Source organism: Magallana gigas, chromosome 2 (assembly GCF_963853765.1).
Source record: "Magallana gigas chromosome 2, xbMagGiga1.1, whole genome shotgun sequence".
Taxonomy (NCBI): Eukaryota; Metazoa; Mollusca; class Bivalvia; order Ostreida; family Ostreidae; genus Magallana; species Magallana gigas.
In genome coordinates, this window is record NC_088854.1 from 7,157,309 (window position 1) to 7,170,041 (window position 12,733).

The 12,733-nt window shown below is 34.9% G+C and overlaps 2 protein-coding genes across 4 annotated transcripts; one reads left to right on the top strand and one right to left on the bottom strand.

The window, feature by feature from the left end:
* Positions 1-116: 116 nt before the first annotated feature.
* LOC105338582 (F-box/LRR-repeat protein 2) lies at positions 117-6,340 on the bottom strand. Of its 3 annotated transcripts, XM_066074760.1 has the most exons (7): positions 6,261-6,340; positions 5,132-6,032; positions 4,625-4,796; positions 3,854-4,017; positions 3,511-3,597; positions 869-983; positions 117-450 (listed from the first exon to the last, which is right to left on the bottom strand). In XM_066074760.1, exons 2-7 carry the CDS (start codon positions 5,944-5,946, stop codon positions 355-357), a joined length of 1,449 nt encoding a protein of 482 aa, XP_065930832.1. In that variant the 5' UTR covers positions 5,947-6,032; positions 6,261-6,340; the 3' UTR covers positions 117-354. The 3 variants fall into 3 exon arrangements, 2 of the variants coding, with proteins under 2 accessions (XP_065930832.1, XP_034299816.2); XM_034443925.2 differs by lacking the exon at positions 6,261-6,340 and having other exon boundaries at positions 5,132-6,254; XR_004595784.2 differs by lacking the exons at positions 117-450; positions 6,261-6,340 and adding an exon at positions 3,306-3,413 and having other exon boundaries at positions 5,132-6,254.
* An 803-nt stretch (positions 6,341-7,143) lies between these two features.
* LOC105338583 (tubulin beta chain) lies at positions 7,144-10,853 on the top strand. Its single transcript, XM_011443768.4, has 4 exons — positions 7,144-7,304; positions 8,018-8,126; positions 8,632-8,987; positions 9,825-10,853. The coding sequence occupies exons 1-4, from the start codon at positions 7,248-7,250 to the stop codon at positions 10,638-10,640; spliced, it is 1,338 nt and encodes a 445-aa protein (XP_011442070.1). The 5' UTR covers positions 7,144-7,247; the 3' UTR covers positions 10,641-10,853.
* The last annotated feature ends 1,880 nt before the right edge of the window (positions 10,854-12,733 follow it).

A 12,733-nucleotide genomic window follows, 5' to 3' on the forward strand; every position in this document is an offset into this window, starting at 1 on the left:
TTATTGATTACATTGCAATAAACATACCAGGTCTATAATATTCATACTTGTCAAAGGTTGCCACCTAAACCACATGTATACTAGGAATATCATAGATGTCAAAAGTAAAAACAACATTGTTCAAATTGTAAATAATTTAATGAGCACACTAATACATTTGTAATGCCATTTAAAAGATGGATACATGGAAGCTGTCTCCTCAGTTTTAAGTTTCTATTTCCTACTGACCAGGTCATCACAAAGGTCTATCACAGAGAACTTTTATTGGATAATATCACAATCTTCTTTTCAGGAATCTGATTAGTGAAGTAAACAAGTTCCTGGTTGCCAAGTGTTCCCCTCGGTGTGTAAATGTCACCCCTTCTCGTGAACAAACTGCTCTCCATAGTAATTGAATACTCGAAGGTTGGGTTTTTTTCTGATCACATCCTCTATCAATTCATCTATTATCTGAAAGAAAACAAAATTTAATAAATTCTTACTTGATAGGTCTATTTGACTACCAGTAATATGTGCATTTATACTACAACTACTGGTTGCACTGACAAGTAATGTGGCTGAATAAACAAAGCTTTAATAAAATAAAACTGAAATCATTATTACTCATAATGCCTTAGATATAAAGGTTCAGCTACTTTTATCCCTAACTGTCCATATTTTAAGAATATTTTCTTGCAAAAATCTCTGGGTGCAATTGTCAGCAACTGAAGAACAACAAAAGTACTATAATTATCACCAAAAAAAATATGAAAGAGTGTTTACTTGAAAGTATTTAGTTTTCAGCATAAGCACAGTCATTGAAATACACCATTTAGCTTCACTTAAAGGTGAGATAACTACATGTAAATGCTTGTAATGCTTGATTTACCCTGTTGCACTGTTGTAAATTGAGAAGTCGAAGTTTTGGCATTTCCTCTGGAATTCTTATAAAGTAGGTTCCTGTTATTTTGTGCAAACCTATGATATCCAGAACCTTTAAATTCCTGTCAACAAGAGAACACCATATAAGCTTTTATTTCATTTTAGTTGTTTTTCAGAGACAAGAAACAGCTCTATAATATTATGCTTTGAAAACAAATTTTCCTGCAAATATTATTTTCTCTGTGGAAATTATTGCTAGCGCTCTCGAGCGCTAGCAACTACGTTAGTCTTTTTCACTGGAATACGCATGCTCGACTCCAAAGTAGGGGATTCTGGGAATACTGTACTACTGTAGATAAACTGTACCATTTGAATTTCGTTTTATCATTTTCACATGATTTTGTGTTTTATTGTAAATGTCAAAAAGTAACAGTAGCTTAGGTCTTATAATGCAAAGTTATTTTCAATATTATAATAAATAGCTAGCTTTATCTTAAATTTCTTCAAGCTCGGAAAACAACTGCGGATATGTTTTCCGAGCTTGCCGGAAAGGCCCGAGAAGATACGATTGCTACAAAACACTGTTACAGTACCAATGGTTCTTGAAAATTTACAAAATTACAGTAGATACATAATGATTAAGGCACAGTCAATGAGCTATGCCATGCCTCTAGATTCACAGTTCTAAATTGGGACCACACTCCAGTACAATTCCAGTACACCACCGTGCCTACCTATATTTAATTAATTGATTTAGAAATATAAACCAATGTTTTAGAAATTTGCTTCTGTATTTTATGATGGCTACAGCGCTAGCTCACCAATCTTTTTAAAAGATAAGCTTGTGTTAAAATTATATCAATCAATAATAATACCATTAATGACTTATGGGTCTGAAATATGGATATCCAACTTCAAATGTGATTTAATGTTTTCAGAACAATTTACATTTGAAAAAAACACAACACCTTATTTTTAAAGACATCTTGGGGGTACACAGAAAGGCATCAAATATTGCTGTTTTATGTGAATTAGGACAATTTCCTCTGTATTATCTATGTATTGAGAATATGTTCAAATTTTATAAGAGACTGGAAGATATGGAATACAAAAATGACAGCTATAATAATTACTTAATAACATCTGGGTTCAAAGGAGACAAAAAATAGTCTTATAGAGTATCTTGGAAAAGAAAACTGTCTTCATTGCTACAGAAATTAAATATCAATTCTTCGAATATCTGTCACAAAATTTTAAAGAACAAGTTAAAAGAACATTATCAAAACAAAATACATGAACAACTAAACAATATATGTAAAGCTGACTCTGGAAAATTGTCTTTTTACAGCAAAATTGTAAACCAAAATGAATATGAACTACAACAATACTTAAAACTACCTTTAAAAAAATGTGACAGATCTGTCCTAACAAAACTAAGAATCAGTGCTCATTCATTATTTATTGAAACTGGTAGATATTCTAAACCTCCTATTCCAAGAGAAAAACGTCTGTGTAATTTTTGCAAATTGTTTATTGAAGATGAGAAACACTTTGTATTGTATTGTTCAAAATATGACCAATGTAGATTGAATTAAAATGATATATTTAATGTGAACACATACACAAATGTCAATCCTATTAAGGAACTTGTCAATCCTAAAAACATTACAGCTGCTAGAAGGATATGTTGTTTTCTAAAAAACTGTTTCAACACTAGAAAGGAACGTCAACAATGAACACTTATACAATTTTATGAATACCAATAATAGTCTTCACACAAGCCTAGTTTTGTTCACCCAATGTTTTGTCCATTGTTGATCTATTAGTTAAAGGGGCATGGTCACAATTTTGGTCAAAAATTATTTTTTCGATTTTAATGATTATAATGCTTCAGTAAGGCATTTTTAATAGGCAACCAAATTTTGAGTGTCATTTGTTGAGTTATAAGCGAGTTACAGAGCTTACAATTCTTCGCTATGTAAACAAAGCTTTTGTTTACATTCTGAATGTTGAAGTGAAAATTCCAGTTTTATACCTTAAATAAATGTGTTAATCGTAAGGAACTGTTCATTTAGGCTTTAAATGAATAAGGATATAGACAAATCATCTTGAAAATTTTTTTTTACTGGTATATGAACCTATGTAAACAAAAACAGGGCACGAGCCTTGTTCACATGACAAAGAATTGTGAGCCCTGTATCTTGCTTAAAACTCATCGACGGGCACCCAAATTTCATTCGATCATTAGAAATGCATTCATAAAGCATTGTACCTAATAAAAACAGAAAAATAAAATTTGACCAAAATCGTGACCATGCCCCTTTAATGTTTAACTTTTGCATGCTATGTTTAATGTTTTATGTAACTCATATTCATGACTGTATGCCAACATGGTAATTGTCAGTAAATGAATTGAAAAAAAATAATCTTATGATTTTGGTTACCGTAAATGTCTATTTGCTTAAAGTACATGTACCATGCAGCGATGCCACTTTCAGTAACTACATGTACAATGTCCAAAGTCATTTGACAAAGCTATAATGTAAGACACCCTTTGAAAAACAAGAAACAATTTTAAGATAACAATAAAGATCGAGTGTCTATATATACATGGTTAGCAATGGATACACATGGACGTGTCTGACAAACCTGCAATGGTCCACAATGGAAATGATTCCAGGGTCAGAGATATCCCAGCACCAGGACAGAGCCAAGTACTGAAGCTTGGGGCCGCAGCTAAAAATACAGCAACATTAATCACAGGAAACATATCTATAGCATATTGTGAATTCACATGCATCTTGCAGTTTTCACTGATAACCACATGTTTATTTCTGTGGGTTTTGAAGTTCTGCCTAAATAATATATAGAAACCAACACTTTCCTTTTTTTATCCATGTTCATTTCTGCAAGTTTATATAAGTGCATAGAAAGCAAATATTGTACATACAATAATTACAAGCTCCCTAAAAGTTAACAGAAAAAATCTGACCACTTTGTCAGCTGAATAACACAGTCGTCCACAAACTGAGTGTTTTCTGAGAAATCCAGCTCCACTAGGTTGGACATGGATTTACAGGTGAATAGTGACAGCAGTCCGTCCGTGGAGAAGTACAAACCTTTCCTCATCTTCAGATGGGTCAGCTGTTGGAGGGTCTGAGTAATAGAAATTAAAACTGTAAAAGGAGCTCCACAAAATAGGCACATTATAGTTGTAGAACAGATTATGCCTTTTAAAACCAGTTGTTACTGTTCGTCAAGTGCAAAGGTGGGTACATCTCTTATTTACTGGTACCTTATTATGGTGGTAATGTTTATGCTTCTTAACTATCCAAATATGTGTATGCATACACCCATTAGGTTGAAGTATGTTAATTAAAGTAATTTTTACCAATAATTGTGGCTGTATGTTACACTTGATATAGCATATTCTATATTTACAATATCTGGTCAGTACATACTAAGGATGAAGATACAGTGTTAATGAGAGTACACAATATACCGGAAATTCTTGACAGTATTTTCCAGATCAGATTTTACCTGTTTGTACCTGAAGTCATTGCAATTATAATCATATACATGTATTTACCTGGAGTCATGGTCAAATATACTTGAAGGTACCTGACAGCCATGGTCTTTATTTACCGGTATGTACCAGAGTCATGGTTTGTAATTACTTGTTGGTACCTGGAGTCATGGTCTGACATGTATATATATAGGTACCCAAAATTACCTGACACAGACAGTCATGGTCTCTAATTACCTGTATGTACTTTAGGGCCTGGTCAGTTAGTCCTTCACAAAAGGAAATCTGAAGTTTGTTCAGTTTAGCACACCTTGCAATGTGATGAATGCTTTTGTCTGTTAGTTCAGCACCATCTAGCATCAGTTCTAGGAGATTGTTGAGTTGTTGATCTACCAGGGTAATCACAGCACTGACAAATGTATAAATAGAGTACATGTAATAATCTATTGAGATATGAAGCTCACAAATAATCCTGTACAATAGTTTAAAGAAAAAAATAATACATATATCATGGGCAGAAATAAATATTCATATACATGAAATGTACAATGTAAATAACTAAATATACCTTTTAAAAAATTAGTGTTTATATGAAATTCTTTGGTTGATATGTGAACAGATTCACCATTCTGATTATTGCCAAGAATTTTATCAACTGGATGTAAATACCTGATACTTATGATTGTCATAAACAGTTTTGATAAACACAATTTTAATTGTTAGCTTTTAATGCATTGTGTGTACCTGTCTGAGATCCAGGATATGCCATCAATGTTAAGTGAGACAATTCTGTTCATCCTCGAGGCCAGCAGAACAATGCTTTCGTCTGTGATGCAGCAGTGAGAGAAGTTGAATTCCTGAAGGTTCTCTCCCTTGACCATCGATGCTGCAGCACCATCATCTACAGACATGCAGCCCTCGGTGTTCAGCTTTGCCAGTCGTGGACAGTTCCTCAAGAAATATTCTATCACAGTTTTGTTAACACCACTACAGAAGCCTATGTTGAGAGACTCCAACATAGGAATGTATTGGGAGAAAACAGCTACTTCTGCTGTTGTCAGATCAAGCCTTCCCATCAAGTTCAGCTTTTTCAATGAGCTTGCTCTAGAAATAATTCTGCATAAAGAAGTGGATGGAATTTCATTGAGTCTGCTGAAGTCCAATTCCTTCCACAGACTAGGGTCATGTCCTATATCATACCATCGTTTACACACAGGTATCACATGTAAATTGAGTTCAACAACTGAGAAAAAGCTAAAAATACTTAAAATAACTTCCCTTGGTAGATGGTTGAATGAGACCAACTCTTCCCGCGTGTCTTCATTATAACTACTTAGTCTTTCTGTACTGCATATTAAGCTTTCTACTTCATTAGATATCACTTTGATATCATTTTCTACAGTAAGTTTTGATCCATCATCAAGAGCTAGAGATGGCTCACAAGTACGGAAGATCCCTGGCCCAACAATGAATTCAGTGCCGTCATCTTCTAGAAAATGGACAACTTCTGCTCTATAAGAAAATGACTCCTCCTCATCATGCTCGTTCCCATCATCCATGATATACACTGGCTATCAGTCCTTGACTCCCGTCTGTTCGCTACACAATTTGGGATCATGAAGATTGAAGACGTAATGAAGCACTCCTATTTTTACTTACGCATCAAAATTATTAGACAACTAGTAAATCTAAAGACTTAACTTTGGTCATTTTAACTATAAATATTTATGACGCATTGTTATTAAATATTTAATTTAATTGATATAGCATGAACAGTATTACTTAAAACTGTACTGCAGTATTGGTCATGGTGAATAAAACAGTTTGATATTAAAATCATTCGTAGAAAACTACTTTAAAACGACTATCTCACAATTTTAATGCTTCAGAGGAAATGTGGAATAAATAAATCGTTGTCAAACTCACGCAAGATTATGACAAAAAAAGGCTAAAAATGAAGACGATGAAAAATGTTTATCCGGATTGTAAAAGAGCACACAAAAATGAAGAATGCTCAACGTCTGTAACTATTGTCAATTTTTTGTTAAAATATTTGTCATACACACAAATACACACACATTTAGTTATTAATTAAGAATATTTATTTAAGAAATGAACTCAATGTCTACCCAAGTTATACTCGTATAACCTGGGTTGGGGCAATTTACGCTTTATAATCCGCGAAGCGGATTATAAAAAAGCGTAAATTGCTCCAACCCAGGTTATACGAGTATAACTTGGGTAGATATTGAGTTCATTCCTTATAATTTAATTTTCTGGAATCTGCTGTACAAATTGAGTCCGTTTTACTTTTAAAAATGATATAAATCTGTTCAAAATTCAAACGTAACGTCAAGTGAATTAGTACGTTGGTGCATTGTGACGTGTCTTGTGACGTGCAAACCAGGTTATACAAATTTAACTAAATTTTTCTATCCAATCAAATGCCGCGTTACAACCAGAATTAAATTATTCTTATATATACTTCGTTTTATAATTTTTGAAGATTTTGCTTATAGTTTTACAGTATAGTTAAGTATAGCCTTAGGCCTATACGTCCCTGGTTATATTATAATTCATTTTGTGATGTTGCTATTCAAGATAATGATTTTTTTCAAATTATTCAAAATATAAATTATCTTAATTTTATTGTGAATCTTTAGGCAGTTCAAACGACCGTAAATAATCTTAACCAATGAAAACGTTCCAATAGCAGCATATCAGTTTTTGATTCGCCAGCCTGAGGGGAAAGTGGGTCAGAGAACTATCAGATGCTCAGAATAAATTAAGTCGGCTAGTACTAACCGGTGTGCAAAACAGTGAACGAACAGCGCCCATTTTGTTATTACAGAAAATCACCATGAGAGAAATTGTTCATCTTCAGACTGGCCAATGTGGAAACCAAATTGGTGCTAAGGTAGATAATACTTTATCATTTAGTTGTAGGAACGTTATATATACTTTACAATGTTTATATTTAGATGGATAATGTTAAAGTTGGATAATGCGATGGTGCAATGCGGCGGCGAATATGCCGTGCGATTTCGCGGACATTTTCCTTTTTCCATTTGGCGAATAGAAAGAACAGATGACACTTATTTTAGTTGCCGATGACTGAATATTTTTGACATGAACTCCTTTTAGTGAGTTTTAGTGAGTTTCACTTAAATTTGTTAGATATTTAATTACACGTGACTCATTGACGGAATATTGCTGACGAAAACGGGCATCTTGCCAGTCTCTCGTCTTGATTTAAATGGACCACGTGTTCAAGCGTTTAAAGAGCGGGATACATGGGGCGGATCCAAATATGTAATGAAATAATTTAAATTCCGTATATAATCTTTTTCAACATGTATTTATTCTATGTCTACTGATTCACTAGTATATCTGTTTAAAGATTCGTGAATAATAAATATACGCTATAATAATTGTTTTTAAATTATAATATAGATTATTTTAATTAAATTTTTAAAGTAATGTAGTATCAAGCATTAAATTTTTTTTTTGGTTGGGTTAAAAAGAGGGTTAAACCTAAAACAGATGCTGTGTCTTATTATGATTGTGCACACATTTGGCATATGCGTAAGATGCGCTTTTAGATGAGTGTCGAACATCTGTCTGTTGCAGTTTTGGGAGGTGATCTCAGATGAGCACGGCATCGACCCAACAGGAACCTATCATGGTGACTCAGACCTGCAGCTCGAGAGAATCAATGTCTACTACAACGAGGCTACTGGTGAGTCTGACAGCTGTCGACAAAAAATAAATCTTAACTGCAGATGTGTTACATTATTTTATCCTTGAGTTACTCGGGAGATTAGGGAAGGAGGTATTTTTCTACTGAAGCTCATGTAGTCTCCAAGATGATGCATCATATGGAGCAAGCCCATTTTGATACATAAATACATTATGTTAATTTTATAATTATTTGACCTAATCAGCATAAAAATTAAAAATATGTTGAAATTAATCATTTTATGGGGTTTAGAAAAGTAAATGTGGAAGACAAGCTTTTGGTCTGTAGCGTGTAGTTTGTAAAAGAATTTCAGAAGAATTTTTTGCTATGTTTTGCAGTGTTAACTCTGGTCAGGATAAGAGCATATTTTTTAATGATGGCTTTATGATTGTTTTAATTCCTTTATAATGTCTAAATGATAAGCAATGTCATAAGTTTCTTGAATATGCATTAAAGCTAAAATCTAATAAACAGGTTCATTTTGTGATTTTAATTAATTCAACAGGAGGAAAGTATGTCCCGAGAGCCATTTTGGTTGACCTTGAGCCCGGTACTATGGACTCTGTCAGATCTGGTCCATTCGGTCAGATTTTTCGCCCAGACAACTTTGTGTTTGGACAGAGTGGTGCAGGAAACAATTGGGCCAAAGGTCACTACACAGAGGGTGCTGAACTGGTGGACTCGGTCCTAGACGTAGTTCGTAAGGAGTCGGAGAGCTGTGACTGTCTACAGGGGTTCCAGATGACTCACTCCCTGGGGGGTGGCACAGGCTCCGGAATGGGAACACTCCTCATCTCCAAGATCCGTGAAGAGTACCCAGACAGAATCATGAACACATTCTCAGTCGTCCCATCACCAAAGGTGTGTATTGATTGGTCAGTCTACTGCAGCATGCATAGAAATGAGATGGTGTCTGGATCAACAGTAATTTAGCATCCTTGCCTCTCAATAAAATCAATAGTCAATGTCATTAGAGTGAGCTGGCTTGATCTGATAAAGCAATGTTTAATCCATAATGACATTATTTTAAGGGAAAATTGCTGCGTAAAATGTGAGTAGAAGTGCATAGGAAAACCTTGTACTTTCCTTAGATTATTGATTGTGCATTAACTAAGCTAGAAGCATTGATCCTAATTTATTGCATCATCTGATTGAAGTGGTATAGTCTACTCCTCATGATCTCTTGAGGGCCAATTTAATTTACTCTGATGCAAAATTATGCTGACTTGCTGCATAACAAATTCAGAGAATTGGTCATAATAGGGGCTACAGCCAGAAAACAGGAAGTGTGTGATTACGTAATGGAGCAAAGCGCACTCGGCTTTGTCTGATTTTAGAGACAAAAGACAAGTATTTCCTTGTTACAAATTCAACACAATGTCAAAAGTTCAACAATTATGTGCATTGTTCTGCAAACCTGGAAGTATTGTAGTGGTGTGTGGTCATGCTATTCAATTGGTTAAATTCAAGCGATATATGAAACCAAACAGCTTCCTAGGTGGTTTTTCATTCTCTTCAGAAATTCACAGTAAAGAATTTCGGACTTCTTCATGTTTCTATACCTTTATAATAACTAAAACTTAGGTAATATGATTGCTTATAGTGGTATACATACATCACTGTATTTAAAGTTGACCTCATTAACTATTTTATCATTGATGAAATTCATTGCTGATATGAAACAATTATGTTTTGTAGGTGTCAGATACAGTTGTAGAACCATACAATGCCACACTCTCTGTTCATCAGTTAGTAGAAAACACCGACGAAACCTTCTGCATTGATAACGAGGCTCTGTATGACATTTGCTTCCGTACACTCAAACTGTCCACACCAACATACGGTGACCTTAATCATCTTGTGTCAGCCACAATGTCAGGTGTCACGACTTGTCTTAGGTTCCCAGGACAGTTGAATGCCGACCTCAGGAAGCTAGCAGTAAATATGGTTCCCTTCCCACGTCTCCACTTCTTCATGCCAGGATTCGCACCCCTTACCTCTCGTGGAAGTCAGCAGTACAGGGCCCTGACTGTTCCCGAGCTCACCCAGCAGATGTTTGATTCCAAGAACATGATGGCCGCCTGTGATCCACGTCATGGACGCTACCTCACGGTGGCTGCCATTTTCAGGGGTCGTATGTCCATGAAGGAGGTCGACGAACAGATGCTGAATGTTCAAAACAAGAACAGCAGCTATTTTGTTGAGTGGATTCCCAACAATGTGAAGACGGCTGTTTGTGACGTTCCCCCCAGAGGTCTGAAGATGTCTGCCACTTTCATCGGAAACAGCACCGCCATCCAGGAGCTGTTCAAGAGAATCTCTGAGCAGTTCACCGCTATGTTCCGTCGTAAGGCTTTCTTGCATTGGTACACTGGTGAGGGTATGGATGAGATGGAGTTCACTGAGGCCGAGTCCAACATGAACGACTTAGTGTCCGAGTACCAACAGTACCAGGATGCCACCGCCGAGGAGGAGGCCGAGTTTGATGAGGAGGAGGAACAAGAAGAGATGTAGATGCCTCCCACGCCTCAGATTAACAGACTAAGCAAATGGACCAATTCCTGTACAGCTTTAAATAATTCTCAATGACAGTTTTCTAGTCACTGTGTTCTGTTTCTCTGTGATCTTTCTGTCTCCCTTTCTATCCGCCATTTTTTGGAAACATTTTTACTTTTGTTTAAAATTGTTAAGGGCTTACAATGAATAAATTGATCAAATTTTATTTAAGCCAGTTGTTAAGAATTATCATTCTACCGGTAATCCTGATCAACAGAGTGTTGCATGTGCTCAAACATAAACCTAGGTTGAATAATTTAGATCTATTCCTTTATCTATTATTGCAAGGAAATGAAAGCAAAATTCTTCTCATTTTCAGTAACTATTAGTGGATTTTGCAAATCCTGCATTGTATTAATGAAGAATGATACTTTTAAATTCATATTGGCAGATTTTTTAATGTGTTGGATCATTGGAACTAAAAATGTTTAAGATGGTCAAAGAACATACTTCCTTTGTTGTGACGTATTTCCTATTGAAATACTGCGTAATAAAAATTAACTATAGTTTTATTATTTTTTTTATTTTAAGTTCATAAGTTTCAATCCCGTTAGGGCTTTTATAAGTTATATATAATAAAGTATTTGAAATATAGTGTACTTTTATCCGCATTGATAGGTGTCCCATTCCACCTTGATACTCAATCCATTAAACCATATTCGGGGATTTTTTAAAATAACATTCTGGAGATCGGCTGAACAGCAGGACCTTTTCAAAATTTGTAGAGTCATAGCATAGTTATACATGTAGTAGTTAGGGCTATATGGACCGTGGATATCGGCCTGGGAACAATAAGAGTGTTTTATTTTCAATTTTTGTTTATATCGAAAATAGCAGGGTAGTGTAGACGGAAATTGGTAATCCGACAACATCGTTCTGTACATCTATGTTTTTCAGTTTGATTTTGGGATCAAAATTTAAACCATCAAAGAGTTGCAAATTTATTCCAAGCGATGAATTGGTAAATTGAAATGGTTTGATAGTGTTGGCCGTGTGCTACATCTGATTATCCGCGCCTGGTTCTGTATCGTTGTATGAGGACGTTTTTCCGTATGCAGGAAGTGGTGTGAACAAATGCACACTCGGAGGGAAAGAATTAACAATGACTCGCCTATTGTACAACAAAACTCTCCGCCGTATGAATTTACATAAGGAATAAGGAATCATTCTTTGAGTATTATGAGGTGATAATTTTGGTCGGGGCGTGATCAAATCCAATAAAGCCCGAAGGGGTTTATGATAGATTTGATCACACCCCGACCGAAATTATCACCTAAATGGCTAATAATATTCAAAGAATGATTCCTTATTACTTATATTTATATAATTTTAGGCCATGGTACGATTAAATATTTAAAAATAAACAAACCCCGCTGGCGCCTCAATTTGGCGTCATTTGTATTATGAGTTATATAGTACAAAATCGACCGATACGTAGTGTTATCACAGGCAAATACTCTGGATAATGTAAATATAATAATTTAACGACAGCTTTATAATGACTGACCAACGGATAAAGCTAACTCCATTAATTGCTACCAGATTTATGTGTGTGAGGATCCAGAATTTTTTTTTCAGAGGGTGGGGTCGGGTCCCAAGGATAATTGGGCTAGTTTGCAGAAGGAGGTCAGAGGCTGACTCTATGTAATTTTGCAATGGGAATATTTAATAAATTTGAATTTTTCCAGGGTCAACACCCCCTTTCTAGATCCGAACATGCTTTAGAAATTTTTTAAAATATTGTAGTTTTGTTTGATAAGCTACAAAAATTTGATGTATCGTGAATTCCCTTACAAGGAGATGAAATGAAATGATTGGAAATTTCAGACGTGTTATGCATATTATGTATGCATAAAGTTTGTCATTGCATTACATGTATAGGGATCCGATTTAAGTCCTGGGAACTTTTGTCCAATACTTGAACTTTGTTATCTTCCTTTCATTCTGTCTTTATTCCCTCCCATAGAAGATTGCATGGATATAAAGTTTTAAATACAAATCATAAATGCAACTCAAGAGTAACAATGTTATTTAAAAAAGAATATAAATAC

What these genes read in the sequence shown, in the direction of transcription:
- LOC105338582 (XM_066074760.1), bottom strand. Translation starts at nt 5,946, where the DNA reads ATGGATGATGGGAACGAGCATGATGAGGAGGAGTCATTTTCTTATAGA. An exon ending in ATATCCTGGATCTCAGACAG is followed by an intron (nt 4,797 to 5,131) that starts GTACACACAATG and finishes TACATTTGTCAG; the next exon opens with TGCTGTGATTACCCTGGTAG. An exon ending in ATTTACAACAGTGCAACAGG is followed by an intron (nt 451 to 868) that starts GTAAATCAAGCA and finishes GTTTTCTTTCAG; the next exon opens with ATAATAGATGAATTGATAGA.
- LOC105338583 (XM_011443768.4), top strand. Translation starts at nt 7,248, where the DNA reads ATGAGAGAAATTGTTCATCTTCAGACTGGCCAATGTGGAAACCAAATT. An exon ending in GAAACCAAATTGGTGCTAAG is followed by an intron (nt 7,305 to 8,017) that starts GTAGATAATACT and finishes TGTCTGTTGCAG; the next exon opens with TTTTGGGAGGTGATCTCAGA. An exon ending in CTACTACAACGAGGCTACTG is followed by an intron (nt 8,127 to 8,631) that starts GTGAGTCTGACA and finishes TTAATTCAACAG; the next exon opens with GAGGAAAGTATGTCCCGAGA.